Source organism: Equus przewalskii, chromosome 1 (genome assembly GCF_037783145.1).
Source record: "Equus przewalskii isolate Varuska chromosome 1, EquPr2, whole genome shotgun sequence".
NCBI classification, from domain to species: Eukaryota; Metazoa; Chordata; class Mammalia; order Perissodactyla; family Equidae; genus Equus; species Equus przewalskii.
In genome coordinates, this window is record NC_091831.1 from 183,142,327 (window position 1) to 183,161,265 (window position 18,939).

Here is an 18,939-nt window from a genome sequence, read left to right on the forward strand (position 1 = left end):
ACAATGAAGGAACAGATATCTCTTCAATGATAGACAGCCCTTAAGCATTAACAAAGAAAAGAAATAATGGAGGATATACTACGTCAATAATTTTCAAATGCCATGGACTAGAGTCAGAACTGGTCCACACATTTCCTCTAGTGTGAGATATAATGAGGAAAAAAAGGATAGTTTAATAAGCTTATCATAAAGCTATATTTACTAAAATCAAACTATATTTATATTTAGTAAAATTTTATTTAAAAATCCTTTTACAAGATAATTTTTGGGGGGATAATAACTTTTCATTTTAGGAAATAAAGATAACAGGTTTTTAAAAATATAATCTAATTTGGTAAAATAGGGAGTAAGCAAGATAATTCCACAATATTTAAAAATTTTATAAATCTGTGAAACTCCCAAATCTGAGAGTATCTTTAACAGTCATAGTTACGCAGAGGGATTAAAAGAACACTAAATTTCATCCTACAAAAACCTATTCATAAAAGAATTAAAGCCACTTTTATAACACTAGTGAGGTAGAAAATATAATCCCAGAAGTGATATTAATTTCCTAAAAACACAGTATCACAGCATAGCAGAAACTAATGAACATAAATAGATATAAAATAAAACTAAATCTAAGGCAGGATAATGGCATTGAACTCTTTTTATCTTTCTGTATAAGCTTTAGGACTTTGTAAAAGTATACTGTTATCAATTCTAATTTTGAAAATGTAAAGTCAATAGCAACGTGAAGTCAAATATGGAATGAAGCAGCATCAAAGAGATTAACCACAAAGGAGGACAGTTACTAAAACCAAGTGAATAAAATCTACCAGATGTACCTACTTTTCTGGAATGGGCAAAGATAATTCAGAAAATCCCAACAAAGACGAACAGGAGAAAGACCTTTTAGGTCAGTGTGCCAGTCACAATTGGAACACTCTTTATCCCATATAATCACATGGATCACTCTCTTCATTTAGGTCTCTGCTCAAATCTTACCTTCCCTGACACTTTATTCAAAATGGTAGCCCCTCTCACTCTCTATGGTCTTACTCTGCTTTAAGAAAAAAATCTTTACAGGGCTTGTAACGTGACATTATGTATGTATTTTCTCCATCACCAAAATGTCAGCTCCATCAAGGTAGGTATTTTGTCTGCCTTGTTCACTTCTATACCCCCAAAATTTGGTACCCAGTAGCTCTTAATAAATTAAGAAAAAGGACCACAGCCCCTATTACCTGATGATGGTACACCCACCAAGCACTAGTGATAACTCGTGCATCCCAAGCAGCACTGTAGCAAAGTGCCATTGTGCCAGCTTCAGTCAAGGTCCGAGGTGGGATCGGTTCTCCTATAATAACAACACCACCACCTTCAGTACCAAGTTCAGCCCTTCTACAGAGCAACACATGAAAGTCACATGCAGCATGACAGGTTCAATCCTCTTCTATCTTAAACACTAATACCACATTTTTATTTCAATATTACAAAGTTACTGTTTTATTAAAAATGTTATTTACACAGGAGGCTTTTAAATGGTCTAAGAAAATACAACAAGTCAGCAAAAAAATATCCTCACTTCTATCAATAATTCTAGCTTCATTCCAGAAAGGATAATTTAGAAAGATCTATTTAAAGTTTGAAGACTTCCAAAATTACTATAGATTGCCTAAATCATCAAAATGTAGAGCATGTTAATAATATGTCCCTACAGTTAGATTCAAGTATTTTTTGAGATATAATTCACATACCATAGAACTCACCCTTTTAAAAGTGTACCATTCAGTGTTTTTAATATATTCATGAAGCTATGCAACCATTACCACTATCTAGAATGTTTTCAGTATTCCCAAAAGAAATCCTGTATTCATTAACAGTCACTCTCCATTTTCCCAGGCCCTGGCAATCACTAATCTTTCTATCTCTATGGATTTGCCTATTTTGGAATCTCATATAAATAAAAAATTTTGTGTCTGGCTTCTTTCACTTAGCATAGTGCCTTCAAGGTTCATCTACGTTAGAACACGCATCAGTACTTCATTTCTGAATAATATGCCGTTATATGGATATACCCTATTTTGTTTATTCAATTGATGGACATATGGGTTGTTTCTATTTCTTGGCTATTGTAAATAACGCTGCTCTGAAGATTTGTCAGTGAGTTTCGTGTAGACATATGTTTTCAGTTGTCTTGGGCATATATCTAGAAGTGGAATTGCTGGGTCACATGGTAAATTTGTGAGGAACTGCCAAACTATTTTCTATAGCACCTACATCTTTTTCCCTTCCCAGCAACAGCATGTAAGGGTTCTAATCTCTCCATATCCTCACCACCATTTATTCTCTGTTTTTTTTCATTGTAACCATTCTAGTGGATGTAAAGTGGTATCTCACTGTGGTTTTGATTTGCACCTCCCTATGACAAATGATGCTCAGCATCTTATCATGCGCTTGTTAGCCATTTGTCTATCTTTGGAGAAATGTCTATTTGAATCCTTTGCTCATTTTTAAATTGCTTTCTTTGCCTTTCTATGTTGAGTCTTAAGTGTTCTTCAGATACTGGTCCTTAATCAGATAAATGATTTGCAAACACTTTCTCACATTCTGTGAGTTATCTTTTCACTTTCTTGATAGTGTCCTTTGAATTAAGGTTTTTAATTTTAAGTTCAATTTATCTGTTTTTCTTTGGTTGCTTATGCTTTTGGTGTCATATCTAAGAAATGACTTCTTGATCCAAGATTATGAAGATTTATGCCTTAGTTTCTTCTAACAGTTTTATAGTTTTTGCCTTTAGGTTTAGGTCTTTGATGCATTTAATTTTTGTAAACGGTGTGAAGTAGAGGTCTAACTTCATTCTTTTACACATGGATATTAGTTGTCCCAGCACCATTTGTTTAAAAGATTATTCTATCCCCCTTGAATGGCCTTGGCACTCCTGCTGAAAATCAACTGACTATAAACAAGGAATCTCACTTCTTTTCATTGATCTATCTGTCCATCCTCATGCCAATACCACACTGTCTTGATTACTGTTGCTTTGTAGGAGGTTTTGGAATCAGGAAGTATGAGTCCTCCAATTTTCTTCTTCGTTTTCAAGAATGATTCGGCTTGGGGCTGGCCCGGTGGCGCAGTGGTTAAGTGCACACATTTCGAGTCTTGGCAGCTTGGGGTTTGCCGGTTCGGATCCCGGGTGTGGACATGGCACGGCTTGGCACGCCGTGCTGTGGTAGGCATCCCACATAGAAAGTAGAGGAAGATTGGCACGCATGTTAGCTCAGGGCCAGGCTCCCTCAGCAAAAAGAGGAGGACTGGCAGTAGTTAGGTCAGGGCTAATCTACCTCAAAAAAAAAAAAAGAAAAGAAAAAGAATGATTTGGCTTAACTGGGTCCTTTGCATTTCCGTATGAATTTTAGGATCAGCTTGTCCATCTCTGTAAAAAAAGGCAGCTGGAATTTTGAGAGGGATTGCATCAAATCTGTAGATTAATATTGCCATCAGAACAATACTCAGACTTTCAATCCATAAACACTGAACGTCTTTCCACTTATTTAGGTCTTCTTTAATTTCTTTCAACAATGTTTTGTAGTTTGGGGTGTATGTCTCTCATTTCTTTTTGGTAAACTTATTCCTAAGTATTTCATTAATTTTAGTGCTATTATAAACGTATGTTTTATAATTTCCTTTTACTACTGCTCATTGCTAGTGTATAAAAGTTTAACCTGGGCTGGCCCCATGGTGTAGGGGTTAAGTTTGCATGCTCCATTTTGGCAGCCCAAGGTTTGTGCAGATCCTGGAAGTGGATCTTACATACCATTCATCAAGCCATGCTGTGGTGGCATCCCACATACAAAAAATAGATGTTAGCTCAGGGCCAATCTTCCTCACCAAAAGAAAAACAAAAACAAAACAAAAACTGACTTTTGTATATTAAATTTGTATCCTAGACATTGCTGACTTTGTTACTAACTAATAACTTTTGGTGGATTCCTTATGGTTTTAAATATGTAACATCATGTCATCTGCAAACAGATAGTTTTACTCGTTCCTTACCAAGTTGGCTATTTTTAAATTTCTTTTTATTGCCTGATGGCACACTTGGAACTTCCATAAAATGTTGAATAGAAGTGGCAAGAACAGACACGCTTATCCTGTGCCTGATCTTAGGGGGAAAGCTTTCAGTCTTTCACCATTAAGTAGGATTGTTAGCTGTGGGTTTTCATAGATGTTCTTTACCAACTTGAGGAAGTTCCCTTCTATTCCTAGTTTGTTGAGGGTGTTTATCACAAATGGCTGTTGGATTATTGCCAAAGGCTTTTTCTGCATCAGCGAGATGATCATGTGGTTCTGTCCTTTATTAATACACCATATTACATTGATTAATTTTCATATGCGAAACCAACCTTGCATTTTTGGGATAAATTCCACTTTGTCATGATGTTTAATCTTTTTAATATGCTGCTGGATTCAGTTTCCCAATATTTTGTTGAGGATTTTAGTTTCTATAGTCATAAGTGATATTGATCTGTAGTTTTCTTTTCTTGTGATATCTTTGTCTGGTTTTGTTATTAGGGTAACATTGGCCTTGCACAATGAGTTAGAAAGTAGTCTCATCTCTTCTATGTTTTTGGAAGAGTATGTGAAGGATGGTCTTCAATCTTCTTTAAAAGTTTGGTAGAATTCACCAGTGAAGCTGTCTGGATCAGAGATGTTCTTTGTGAGCAGACTTTTTATTACTAATTCAATCTCTTTACTTGTTATAGGTTTGCTTTGATCTTCTATTTCAACTTGAGTCAGTTTTGGTAGTTTGTGTCTTTCTAGGAATTTGTCCATTTCATCTAGGTTATCTAATTTATTGCCATACAATTGTACATAACATTCTCTTATAATCCTTCTGATTTCCATAAAGTTGGTAGTAATGTGTCCTCTCTTCCATTCTTTTTTTTTCTGCTTTATCTCCCCAAATCCCCCCTAGTACATAGTTGTATATCTTAGCTGCAGGTCCTTCTAGTTGTGGCATATCCATTCTTGATTTTAGGATTTTGAATCTTCTCTTTTACTTTTTTGATCAGTCTAGCTAAAGGGTTATCAATTTTGTCAATCTTTTCAAAAAACCAACTTTGGCTTTGTTGATTTTCTCTTTTGTCTTTCTATTCTCTGTTTCACTTATTTCCATTCGAATCTATTATTTCTTTCCTTTCCCAATGCGGCTTTTATCTTTTTTTTTTCCCCTGAGGAAGATTTGTCCTGAGCTAACATCTGTTGCCAATCTTCCTCTATTTTGTATGTGGGTTGCCACCGTAGCATTGCCACTGACAAGTGGTGTAGGTCCATGCCTGGGAACCAAGCTCGGGGGGGGTGAAGCAGAGCGCACCAAACTTAACCACTAGGCCACCTGGGCTGGCTCATTTTTTTCTAGATCTTAATGTGTACAGTTTTGTTACTGACTTGAGATCGTTCCTGTTTTTTATTTTAGGCATTACAGCTACAAATTTCTCTCTAGGCAGTTTTAGCTTCCTCTCCTAAATTGTGATATATTATGTTTTGATTTCATTCATCTCAAAGTATTTTCTAACCATCCTGTGACTTCCTCTTTGATCCACCAGTTATTTATGAGTATATTGTTTAATTTCCACACGTTTGTAAATTTCCCAAATTTTTTTTTTTAAGTTTTCTTTTTTTTTTCCCTTTTCTCCCCAAAGCCCCCCCAGTACATGGTTGCACATTCTTCGTTGTGGGTCCTTCTAGTTGTGGCATGTGGGACGCTGCCTCAGCGTGGCTTGATGAGCAGTGGCAAGTCCATGTTCGAACCAACGAAACACGGGGCCACCTGCAGTGGAGTGCGCGAACTTAACCACTGGGCCACGCGGCCAGCCCCCCAAATTTTATTAGTGGCTTCTAATGTCACTCCATTATGGTCAGAAAACTTACTCTGTATGATTACAGTACTTTTAAATTCATTGAGACTTGTTTTATAGACTATCATCATATGGTCTATCCTGGAGAACATTCCATGTGCAACTGCAAAGAATGAGTAATCTACTATTGTTAGGTAGTGGAGTGTACTAAAGATACGTGTTAGACCTAGTTAACTTATAGTGTTGTTCATATCTATTCTCTTGTGGATCTTGTATCTAGTTATTCTATCCATGACTGAAAGTTAGGTGTTTAAGTCTTGAACTGTTAGTGCTGAATTGTCTATTTCTCCATTCAATTCTGTCAGATCTCACTTTGTGTATTCTAGAGCTCAGTTGTTGGGTGCATATATGTTTATAACTGTTATATCTTATTGATGGATTGACCCTTTTATCATTATGAAGTGTCCTTTATCTCTATTAACAATTTTTGTCTTATAGTTATGTTAAAAGCATTTTAAAGAAAAGAATTAAAGTTTTGAATAATAGGAATATATTACCTGTTGGATTCTTAATTACACAGCTAGTAGCCCCATGAAGATCAGCATGTACATAAATGTCCCCTTAAAAACAAAGAAATAATACTTTAATTCCTGTTTCTTTCTTTCTTTCTTTTAGTTGAAATTATTTATTTATTGTTTAATGCGTTCAAAATTCAGAAGGGATAAGGCATATAAAGAAAAATCCATCTTCCAGCCCTGAGAAACTTCTCATAGGCCTCCTCATAAAGGAAAGCAATGTTAATATGGTAGATTACAAAAATGGTCAAAGTTCCTCTCCTCCTTTCCACATCTCTCTGCTCTGTGACCTTGAAGCTTCTCCCATCAAGAGGTGGAGTCCACTTCTCCAACCCTCGAATCTGGGTCTGCCCCGTGACCTGCTTTGGCCAGTAGAATGTGGCAGATGTGACCAAGTACTAGTTCCCAGCCTAAGCCTTGAGAGGCCTACTGTGCTTCTTCTTTTTCTCAGAAACTTGCTGAGTTACCATGCAAGCAAGCCCAGGCTAGCCTGCGGAAGGGTGAGAGACACATGGAGCAGATGAGTCATCCTAGCAAGTACAAAGGTTCTGAGGACTGTGGATGTTTGCCATGTATAAGGAGAAGTCAGGTGGCCAGACTAATGGGAGAGAGGTGAGGCTGTAGAAGCAGGTAGCCTTGTAAGTCACGATGAGGACTTGCAGTTTTATTCTAAGTGTGTGATAGCAATGAATGAGATGAATGCAGGAGTGAATGGTCAACCAGGAAGAGGAAAGTGCATGGTTCCTAGGAGGTAAAACAAGCAGCCATTGCTTGCTATGGACAGTTCATCTGCGATTTGAAACTCAAAGAAGAGCAAAACCCATACTGCTTCATGACAGGCTCAGCTCACAATGAACAAGTTAGAGAAGACAAAGACCACACCCTGGGCACCATGCAACCTAATCCCTGTGCTTTCCTTCCTGGCTCAGGATCCTCCGTGGACATCAGATTAGCTCTGATACTGCTTGTTGATTTCTAATACTCACACTGGGGGTTCAGCCACAATGAGGCGGTAGTTATCAGCAAACAAATAAAAGTGATAAACCTTACACCACAGGGCTTAAGTCCTGGTTCTAAATGTGAAAAAAGGTTATAAACTTCGGGGCTGAAAAATTAAGCTCTTAAAATCTTGAGCTACAATGACTTTGGAGGACTGAGAGCTATTCTGTTAATGTAGTAGAAAATCAAAAGTCCAGTACCACAGATTAGCTCAGCATTACTACCTTAGGAGTACTCACTTAAAATGAGAAGTGTCAAAGCACATATTCAATGAACCTTAAACCATTAAGCATCAAATTCTTTCTACCAATTAAATGAGTCAAACAAAAGAGTGAAAGAGGAAAATCTACAGCTAATCTTGAGATAACTGATCCAATTATTTAAGAGAAAATTCTTTAGAATTTTAATCTTACCTACCTGGTGTCAAGTATCTTTTCACAATTATTTCATTCTGTTGCTGATCTCGTCCACCTATAATTAGATAGTTCTCTGAGCTAATGAACCACAGAAATTTCTCAAACCTACCAAATTGAAAGAAAAAAAGTTAACATTTCTTTGCCTTTATGGTTGCCTGAATTCACACTCTTTTTGAAAACAAAACAGGAAGCTGTCCTGTTTTGTAGGTTAAGACAAATGGATGATTTAATATCCTAAAGCATCAAGCTGAATTTTATGGAAAGCTTGTAATACAAATTGCTCTAGGGTATTCTTAAGACAGTGTTAGAGAAAGGAACTAAATTCTGTGTTTTAAAAAAGTACATTCTCTCCTTATCTCCCTCTCATATAGCTAGCCTTAAATTTGAGGATAACTTATAATAATGAATTGCCTAAGGCAAAAAGCATAAAATGTCATGTGGTCCCTAGGTTCAGCTTTCTTTTAGTCAGGGTACTGGATAGGCTTTGGGACCTCTGGTAAGAAAGAAAAGTTGTTTTCCCATTCTGTCCTCAATTAATCAATTGAATCTTTACATGTATGATATTCTTTTTTTTTTATACAAAAAAACAAAAATTGCCTTCAGAAGTGTAAAATTATCACTTTTCTCAAGAGACAAGGTAATCTGGGTTTTCATGATTAATATGTACCACCACGATAAAAAGTAAAGAGAGTATCTGTACGACATTTAGAAATGACATGCAAGAGAGATGAACATAAATATTTGCTATATTACATATGACTACCAAGATCATCTTTTTATGATTTAATCTAAAATTTAAAAACTTACAGTTAAAGATGATAGATTGAACACAGGCATTAAACTAAACTCCCTCATATTCCCACTTCCCCCAAATACAATAGCAAAAGAATTTTATTCCTATTTTCGAATCTGATTTTGATTAATACAAACACATGGTTCAAAAATTTTTTTAATTATATAAAAAGGCATCGTGAGAGCTCCTGCCTCCCCCTTCAGTTCCCACCAGCACTACCAAACAGGGAGCCACTGAGATTAGCTTCTTGTGTATCCTTCTCCAGAGTTTCTTTACACATACAAAAACTAAAATAAAATGCGTACTCTAAACCTTTTCTCTTCTTTAGACACAACACACACCGTTCTGCATACTGCCTTCTTTTTTCACTTAAAAATATATCTTCTTCATTGCTGAATGGATGTACTATATTTAACCACTTCCCTTTTGATGGTAAAGACATTTGCAAAAGAGATAAACCCACAAGAACAAAGAGAATGAGAAAGATGAATCAAGGATGTATTTTGTAATCATCCAAGGAGGAATGCCATAACCAACGGGCAAAAAAAGAAAAAGAAACTCCAATTAACCATTCAAAAGATGGCAATAAGGAAGACAAAAAACACAGAACAAATCAGACAAACAGATAGCAAATAGCAAGATGGGTAGGTTTAAACCCAAATGTATCAGAAATTACATTAAAAGTAAATGCAGTCAATTCTCCAGGTAAAATGCAAAGGCTGTCAGACTGGAAAACAAAAATGATATACATACTCCTTTAAAATATAAGGATACACTAAGGTTGAAATATGATAATGGAAAAAGATATATCATACAAACACTAACCAAAAAAAAGCTGAGTAGTTTTAATATCTCACACAGAAGGAAAAAATGGTTGTAAGTTAAAAGGGTATTTCATTGAAGTTAATAAAAGGCTCAATTCACCAGGAAGATATAACAGTTCTATATTTGTATCACTTAACTACATACTCTCATATATATGGCAAAAATTGGCAGAAATAAAAGGAGAAACTGACAAAACCACAATTATGAGGTATTTAACACACCTCTCCCAGTAACTGAGAAAAAAATAGATAAAAAAAGAATTAGTAAAGATGCCAAAGATCTGAACAATATGATTAATAAATGGGACCAAACTGATATTTAGAGAAATGTAGTCAACAACTGCAGAACGCTCATGAAACATTTTCATAAATAAAGTTGATCATAAATAGACTGGGCCATAATGCAAGTTTCAACAACAAATGTCAAAGGATTGAGATAATTCAGAATACCATCTCTGACCATTATGCAAATTAAACTAGAAATCAGTAACAACAATAAATAACCAGAAAAGTCCCATATGTTTGGAAATTAACAAACATACATTCTAAATAATGCATGAGTAAAGAAATCACAATGGAAATCAGAACATATCTTGATGTAAAAGATAATGAAAATACTACAGAAAGCTTTTTAGATGCAGTTAAAGCCAGGCTTAGAGGGAAATTTACTGCCTTGAATACATATTTGAGAAAAGAGGCTGGAGAAAAATCAACGAACTAAGCTTCCACCTCAAGGAATCAGAAGGGGAACTGCAAATGAATCCCAAAGAAAAGTAGAAAAACGAAAATAAAATAGAGAGCACATATATAACAGAGGAGAATAACAGTCAAAACACTAGTTCTTTAAAGATATTAATACAACTGAAAATCCTCTGGTCAGGCTAATCAAGAAGAGAAGGTACAAATAATAACTATCATGAATGAAAAGGGAGAGGTCATTAAAGATCCCAGGGATGTTAAAAAACAGAATATTATAAAGTTTTTGCCAGTACATTTCAAACCTCAGACAAAACAGACAAGGTCTTAGAAAAACACTGCTAACCAAAACTAGAAAATCTGTATCTTCAAAATCTTCAAAACTTTGAATCTGTAATGAAAAACTTTCCCATAAAGAAAACTCTAGAACTATTTGGCTTCACAGGTGAATTCCATCAAACTTTTAAGGACAACTGATACAGGAAGACTTCCGAATTTGTTTTACGAGGTGACAGAACCTTCATATGTACCAAAAGAAACAGCTCAAAGTAGTTTCCTTGGGAGAGGAGGCAACAGGAGTAAGGGTGAAAAATTGCAGGACTACTGGTTTTTGTAACAAGCTTTGTAGAACTGCTTGATCTTCTAAACAATGTGCATGTATAATTTTGATAAAAATAAAAATTCTATTTTAAAAAGGTAGAACACTTACCAGTAAACTTTTCTTGCTTTTTGAATAGAGGTAACTGTTTGGACTTCTTTTAAGGTTTGTTTCGTTTTCTTTTCTGCTGATTTGAATGCCTGTTTATGAGAAATGAATTTTTAAATTCATTCATTGAGAATTTATTTAGATAACACCAAGTAAATGAGAGGGCAAGAAGTAATTTCTTTAAATGTCACAAAATGGCCCTATGTACACACACATACACCATAAACACAGGAAAGTAATGAAGAATGAAAAGATTTTTGCCTTAAATATTAAAATAATTTAATTCAAAGGCTTACTGTATACAAATATTTGCTCAAGACTTCCAAATTAAAGAGTATCATTCATTTCCCAGATACTGAGTGCCTACCACCTACCAGGTTCTGGGCTAGATGCTGGGGACAGAACAGTGGACAAGACGAAGCTCCCATCCCCACCCTACTGTAGTCAAGGAAAGAGACAAATACAAAACACATAATTATTCAAACAAACATGGTAAGTGCTTCTAAGGGCACATGAAAGTCTAACAAGGGAAGATAATTTATAACCGAATATGGTCAAAGAAGGTATCTCTGAGGAAACAGCATTTAGGTAGAAGCCTGAAGGATTAATGGAATTATCGAGGCAAAGAAGAGCAAGAGCATTATAAGCAGAAAGAAGAGGCCTGTGACCAGAAGTAGTGATCACAAGGTCAAATGTCAAGAAAGGAGGTGAAGAGGCACAGAAAGCTGAGTCACAGGGGCTGCTCATTTAACAGACTGTGTTCCAGGCAGTACTCTAGGGGCTGGGATGCGGCAATGAATAAAACAAAGATCCCACTTTCAAGCAATCTACATTCTAGAGAGAGGACAAATCAACGTATGTTGAGAGGGGCGTTTTTTTAAGAAGAAAAACCAAGCGGAGTAAAGGAGGAGTGACTGAAGTAGTACTCTTTCTAGTTAGAGTGGCAAAGAAGGCCTCTCTGATAAAGTCTCATTTAAGTAGACATGTGAATGAAGGCGGGATGGAACCACGGAAATCTTGAGGAAAGAGCTTTCTGGGTAGAAGAGTGCCAGCATTCAGGCAGAAGCCTGAAGGATTACTGGAATTACGGAGGCACAGGCCCTGAGAAGGAGCATGGGCTCCTGCTGTAAGAACAGCTAGGACCCCGAGAGTAGCTGGACAGAGTGTGTAACAAGAGGAAAGCAGGTGATGAGATCGGAGGGGAGCAGATCACGTGGGACCTTACAGGACAGAAGGGCTCTGAACTGTTGAGTAAGACAGGAAGTAAGTGGAAGACTTTTAACAGACAGAAATGGCTTCATTTTCTATTTAAAAGCATCACTATGGCTGCTGTGTCAAGAACAGACTATAGTGGGAAAAGGGTAGAAGGAGAGAGACCCAGTAAGAGGCTACTGTTACAGTCCATGTGAACAGAGATGACGAAGGCCTGGACTAATAAGAAGTGCCCAGATCCTGGTTATACTCGCAAGGAAGAGCCAAAGGATTTGCTGATGGATTGGATATGGTTTGTGAGAGAAAAGTCCACGATGACTCCAACATTTTTAACCTGAGCAAAGGGAAAAATGAGGGGGAGGACTGGGGAGGAGCAGGTTTGGGGAAAAAAATAAACACTGGAAATATATACGTTTAAAGCAAAATTAAGCTCGAAAGATATTTCTGAATTAGAAAACCTCATTTAATCAGAAAAAATAATTAAAGCCATTAAATTAAAGCAGAGAAAAATAATTAACATTCACTCTAAGAAATATTAAGTACCTTCTCAGCAGCTTCAACAGTCTTTTGTGTTTTCTTAGCAGCATATCTCTTGTGATCATAATACCTAGACAAATATATTTCTCTTAATTTTAAGTAAAATCTTTATTCTTTAGTTTTCTATTTATGTTATTTCTAATTTTACAGACTCTCAAACCATAGAGAACAAGTTTTGTGCACTGTGCAACTTTGTTACACTGTATAAAAACAAAGTTGTATAATGCGCAAGATTTTAAAAAGTATTTTCTCCCAAAAGTATATACAGGCAAAATAATGATTTTTATTATCCTTAACACTCTGATTGATTTATTGAAGATAATATTTTACCTAAAATTTTTACTTAAATTTAAGACTTACTTTTTGGCATTGGCGTATGCTGACAAGCTGAGGTCAACATCAACAAGCAATGGCCTATTTTTTTGAGGCTTCTGCAGCTGTTTATTCTTTTGTTTTTTCTTTTTTCCTTTTGGTGGTTCAGTTTCATTTTTCTCAACACTGATGTCACCATCAACATCGTCATCTTCCTCCTCTGATAACAAGTATGGATTTCTATTAAAAATATTCAATAGTATTTCACTAATGTCAATGACATCACTTTATTTTCAATTTTTTCTCAATGAAATTATAAATGGCTTACAATTTTAAATAGTTGCATTATTTTAATGTAAATTAATTTTTTTCTATACCTTCAAGGATAAATTTCCAAATAAAAGATAAAATTTTTAAACAAATATACTGAACAATTAAATAGTAAAATAAAGATAAGCATTAACTGCTTAACTAAGAATCACACTTACCTTAGCAGCATTGTAACATGATTTGTTTGCAGTTTTAATTCTTTGATTGCATTTGCAACAGGGTCTCCTTGAGCTTGGGCTTCTTTCACAATTAACCCGATTTCTGTCCAATCTATCTGGTTGGCTAAAGCACTTCGAACAACCTGAATGGCTCTGTCAACTATTTGCAGGTTCATTTCTATGAGCTCTCCTTTAAGTTTGTCTATTTCCTTTGGAGATACACCAAAACATTTACTATAATGCTAATTCAAGTTACCATTTTTGAAAAAGCATCTGAAACAGTTAAGCATAATACCTGAGCCTGTTGAAGAGCTTCTAATCTGTCTTCATGATCCTTTCGGACATTATCTAACTTCTTCAATGCTTGTTTTTCCTTTTGGTAAGAAAACAGACTTTTAAAAAGTTAGACATCTCCTACCTCCTGCACCTTCTCTCTCTCACCTCCTGAAACTCACTACCCCACCCCTCTTCTGCCTTCTCAGTGTTGTCACCTAGCTAGCTGAAGTTCTCCACAGCCCACCTTCCCAGGTCTATCCTACCCTAAGTGTTTCATGCTCCAAAATTACCTCTCCTCTTTACCTCCCTCCCTCCCATTCCCTATCTAGGAAGGTATTTGGATGGCAGGTTACGCTGTATGTAAGACATGCCCCTAACGCCCTCACATAATTCAAGCAGGCAGAATTCAAGACATTTTTCTTCCTATGACATAAAAGTAAAGTTTGGGGGAATGCATTCTTAGAGAGCATAAAGTACCAAAATAGCTTCTTTTTATTTTATTGCTGCTACTTTTAATTTCTCAACATTATTTCTAATATTTTACAGAGTACTCTTTTTCCTAAATTAACAACACAAAGGCTCACAGTAGTTATTTTACCTTCTATGTAGCATTTTATCATATACAATTTATACTTCAAGGTTACTGATTTGGGGGCAAATTTTCTAACACTAATAATAGTATCACCAATTAATGAATGTTTGAATGCTGGATGTAATATTAAAAAGATTTAAATTATAAGAATGGTGACTATTAAAAGAATGCACAATGATTACTAAAACAATTTATGGGTATTCTGATGCACATAAAAAACATGGGGTTTGATGTTACTGCTAGTATCTGTTTAATAACTAAAGTGCTGCCACCATGTGGCAGTCACACTATTTAATTCACTTGACCCACCTGCTTTGAAATAGTGCTATGGTTAATTTCTTAAAACTGAGGAAGGGAGGATAAAAGGATTCACATAATTTCAAATGTTTGCACACATATTTTAAGACTTTATTAATATTTTTGAAACACTGAACCTCCTTCAAATCAAGAATGATTGTGGTGAATTTCTGAAACTGTTCTGCAGCAAATGCTCCAAAACATGGTCAAATGTGCTGGGAAAAAATGGCAGATTAAACCCTCCTTGTGGAGTCATGAAACACACATAGCATAGTTTAAGACTCCACTTTAAAAAAAACAGTTTAATGATTAAAAAAAAATACTTATTTGCATAGAAAAAACTTTTCCTTCTCTTTTGGCCTATTTTAAAAATCTCCTCTGGGGGCCAGTCGGTGGTGTAGTGGTTAATTTCACGCAGTCCGCCTCCACGGCACCGGGTTTGGCAATTTGAATCCTGGGTGTGGACCTACACACCATTCAGCAAGCCATGCTGTGGCAGCGTCCCACACAGAAGAACTAAAAGGACTTACAACTAGGATACGCAACTATGTACTGGGGCTTTGGGGAGGAAAAAAAAAGAGGAAGACTGGCAACAGATGTTAGCTCAGGGTCAATCTTCCTCTCACACACACACACACAAAACCCCTCCTTGGAACAGTGTTCCCTTAACAGCAAAGTGTGAGAAGCTTTGGATTGCTGTAATAAAGCAAATCATACTAGGTTATAAATAACAGGCCTCCCCTTCCCACTGTATTTTCCATTGTAGACAATGTCTGACATACTGATGGAACAAATAAGGGTGTACTTTTCAAACCTGAGACCTCCCCTGGACCTTGATCAAGATCAAGATGTTCCCGCACTTCTTCTGAAAGACTGCCCATTCCTATATGAAAGTATCATCAACCAGCAAATCACACTAAGGCTAGCTGGTTTAATAGAAATGTTTTTAATAATACCATACCTGTTGTAAAGCTTTTAAATCTATTTTCTGACCTTCTATCTTGGAATAAAATTCATCCACGGCCTTATTAAAAAAAAAAAACACAGAAAATAACTAGCTGAAAAGAAAACCCTGGTCTCTACTTCAATTTGCATACATATTATGCAGCTAGAAAGTCAAGAATCAAATTAAGTTCAAATCTTTGATCCTTCATCTTGAAATAAAGTGGCAACAAATGTTTCCAACAATTTATATCTGTGACTGCATTGATCTTCAATGCTCAGGTTCATAGTGATTGTAAAACAAAAATATTTTCAATTCCCAATCAAAGCACATTGATGTTAATTTAACAACTCATGTCATGCTAACTAGTCAAAAAACAGAATTGGAAAACCCACCTTGTCAAATGATTCAAACTCTATATATGGACATTGTGAATGTTGAGAAAACAAGAAAGGATGAAATTCCTCATACCTGTAAAACATATTTCTTACATCACATTCAAGAACATTAATAAACATCCAAAGCAAAGTGACCCATGCCTGCATGCTTACGTGAGTATGTCTTGAGTCGGTTTATCCACTTCGAGGCTTGGTTTCATTTCTCTTTTCTGAATGATATATCCCTACAAAAATCAAACAATAAAACATTTCTATCCATTATCAACAAAGATTTACTTTCCATGGCTGACATGAAATTTACTAATTTAACATAAAATTACTCTAGTTATAACTAATCAGCTGCAATTGTCTACTGATTGTATTACTTCTCAAAATGATATTTTTTAGGCTCAATAACAATTATTAACAATACTAGTTCATTCATATGGACAAGAAAAAGCAGGGAATAAAGAAAACAAAATTAGTGATTTGATAAAGCGGTGGAATTATACACGTGCATTTTGCTTTTTTCTTTCCATTTTTAGATTTTCTGCAGTTAGAAAAGCCAACAGCACTTTACTTCCAGCAGAAAAAGTCTCAGATTCACTTTCTTACTGAGTAGGAAATTTTAATTCATTTAAAAAACTGACAGGTAGGGATTGGCCTGGTGGCATAGTGGTTAAGTTTACACACTCCACTTCGGCGGCCCAGGGTTCACAGGTTCAGATCCCAGGTGTGGACCTAGCACGACTCGTCAAGCCACACTGTGGCAGCACCCCACACAAAACAGAGGAAGACTGGCACAGATCTAAGCTCAGTGACAATCTTCCTCAAGCAAAAAAGAGGAAGACTGGCAATGGATATTAGCTCAGGCTCAATCTTCCTCACCAAAACAAAACAAAACAAAACCTGACAGGTATATATTTGGACTAAATTTAGCTATAATTAATCAGAACCTTTTCTGAACTTTTTTAGTAAATAAAATTATACTTTGAATAGGGGAAAAAACAAGGTATGAGGTAATTCAGAAGACGTGTAACTATTAGAGGGATGTAAATCACCAAACTTTTTAAAAGTACTGGCAAATTAAAACGTGCTTCTCTATCTAAAATCAACCTAAGAGGAAATATTTTCAAATTCCTCAACTTTTCTGGAGTGCTGATGCTGACTTGACCTAGTACTTCCTATAAAATGTAAGGAACAGAACAAAAATTACAAACCAATAGCAACTAAAAAAAAAAACACTACCCTAGAATAAGCATATAACAGACGTCAAATTTCCAAATGACAATAAAAATTTAGATATATTGATCCTTTAATAAACATTTAAATTCTGAAAATCTAGATAAATAAAACCACAATATATACTAAGTATACGTGGTGCTACCTTTCCACTGAAGTTGGATGTTGTTTTCATATAGTCTTCTGCTTTCTGCAGACAAACAAGTACTTTTTCAATATCTAATAGGGGATAAAAAAGGAAAAAAAGTAGGCCAATCAACTGTCAATTAGCTATTATTGAGACTATGCAGAAAATAGAAGAGTGCATGTGAAATGAAAAAAGTGTTCAAGAAAATCAAATATAATTATTTCATGTTTGTAATCAGTATATGTAAATAAGGATATGTTCTGGCCAGTCTCTAGTCCCAACAGCTTTTATCGAATCCTTCTTTTCTGTCATGATCTGAAAACCACTTTGTTCACACACTAAATTGCCATATATATTTGCAGTGGTTTCTGAATTCTTTATTCTGTCTATTCCTTCTCCAAAAACTTACTGTTCTAATTACTACAGCTTCATAATATATTTTAATCTGTGAAAAGGTTATTCTCCAACATTAATATTATTTTCCAAAGTTTTCGCAAACATTTTTGAATGCTTTTATTCCACATGAATATCAGATTCATTTTATAACAAATGAATAGCAAAACCAACAATATAACCTATTCGCATTTTGATCAGGATTGCACTGAATCAGTATACTTTAGAAACTAAATCATTCATTAAAACATTCAATGTGTATTTTTCAACACAAAAATGTACAGCACAAAAATTATCCCTAAACCTTAAGAAAGGATATACAATCCCAAAATATAAACATCAAGAATGATTTTTTAAAAATTTTACATGAGGGACCGGCCCCGTGGTCGAGTGGTTAAGTTCGAGTGCTCTGCTTCAGCAGCCCAGGGTTTCGCCAGTTCGAATCCTGGGCTCGGACATGGACCACTCATCAAGCCATGCTGAGGTGGCATCCCACATGCCACAACTAGAAGGGCCCACAACTAAAAATACACAACTATGTACCAGGGGGCTTTGGGAGAAAAAGGAAAAATAAAATCTTTAAAAAGAAAAAAAAAGTGCTTAATTAAAAAAAAAAATTTTACATGAGAATCTACAGATAAAAATTTGTCAAAGACCAAATCTTCCATTTTCCTTATATTTCCTCTAATATTTTATTATCCTAACCCGGCAATTAAGTTCCCTTAAGTGGTTACAAAAGCCTAATTCATCATTTACCCACACTATAGTACTTACAGAATTAAAATGCATGAATACTACTATTTCTAGAAGGACTCCAGGTTCTGAGTAAGAAGGTGAATAATTCAACTCCCTCAAGCCTTTTACTGGAGACTATCTCAAGTTCAGTAACCACTTCAAAAATTTAGAGGGAGGGTGGGAGAATATTCTACAGTCGAACCGTAATAAGATAGGTCAAGAGGTTGAACTGCACGTTACTAGGGAGAAAGCAGCACATGAGAGAAGGAAGCCAGGAGCATCATGGATAGAACACTCACGGGTCAATGTTTTTAAGTCTAGAACTATCTGTTCACTTGTCACTTTCACAGAAAGAATTTTCATAGTTTTGGAAAAAGGAAATAAACGAAAATGTGTAAAACTTATAGCATGGAGACATACCTTTACTTTCAAATTTTTCATCCACTTTGACATTGCCAGAGAATCCATTTTCTATAAGACAGTGTTCAATGAGAGCTGGTCCATAGGCTATAAAAGCAGAGGGTATTATTTTTAATATTTTCCTACCAAATTTAAC

At 35.5% G+C, this 18,939-nt stretch overlaps 1 protein-coding gene across 2 annotated transcripts in view; it reads right to left on the reverse strand.

The window, feature by feature from the left end:
- Positions 1-18,939, reverse strand: part of NEMF (nuclear export mediator factor) — a 54,293-nt gene that overhangs the window by 16,149 nt on the left and 19,205 nt on the right. For both annotated transcript variants that reach the window (XR_011530907.1, XM_070588686.1), the window contains exons 7-19: positions 18,804-18,890; positions 17,274-17,347; positions 16,061-16,131; positions 15,905-15,980; positions 15,528-15,590; positions 13,697-13,774; positions 13,402-13,610; positions 12,962-13,153; positions 12,608-12,671; positions 10,856-10,944; positions 7,835-7,938; positions 6,401-6,463; positions 1,227-1,339 (exon numbers count right to left, since the gene is read on the reverse strand). Coding sequence is in view for 1 of the 2 variants with exons in the window: in XM_070588686.1 (XP_070444787.1) it covers positions 1,227-1,339; positions 6,401-6,463; positions 7,835-7,938; positions 10,856-10,944; positions 12,608-12,671; positions 12,962-13,153; positions 13,402-13,610; positions 13,697-13,774; positions 15,528-15,590; positions 15,905-15,980; positions 16,061-16,131; positions 17,274-17,347; positions 18,804-18,890 (1,283 nt within the window). In the remaining variant the exon portion in view is untranslated. The remainder of the gene's footprint in view (positions 1-1,226; positions 1,340-6,400; positions 6,464-7,834; positions 7,939-10,855; positions 10,945-12,607; positions 12,672-12,961; positions 13,154-13,401; positions 13,611-13,696; positions 13,775-15,527; positions 15,591-15,904; positions 15,981-16,060; positions 16,132-17,273; positions 17,348-18,803; positions 18,891-18,939) is intronic.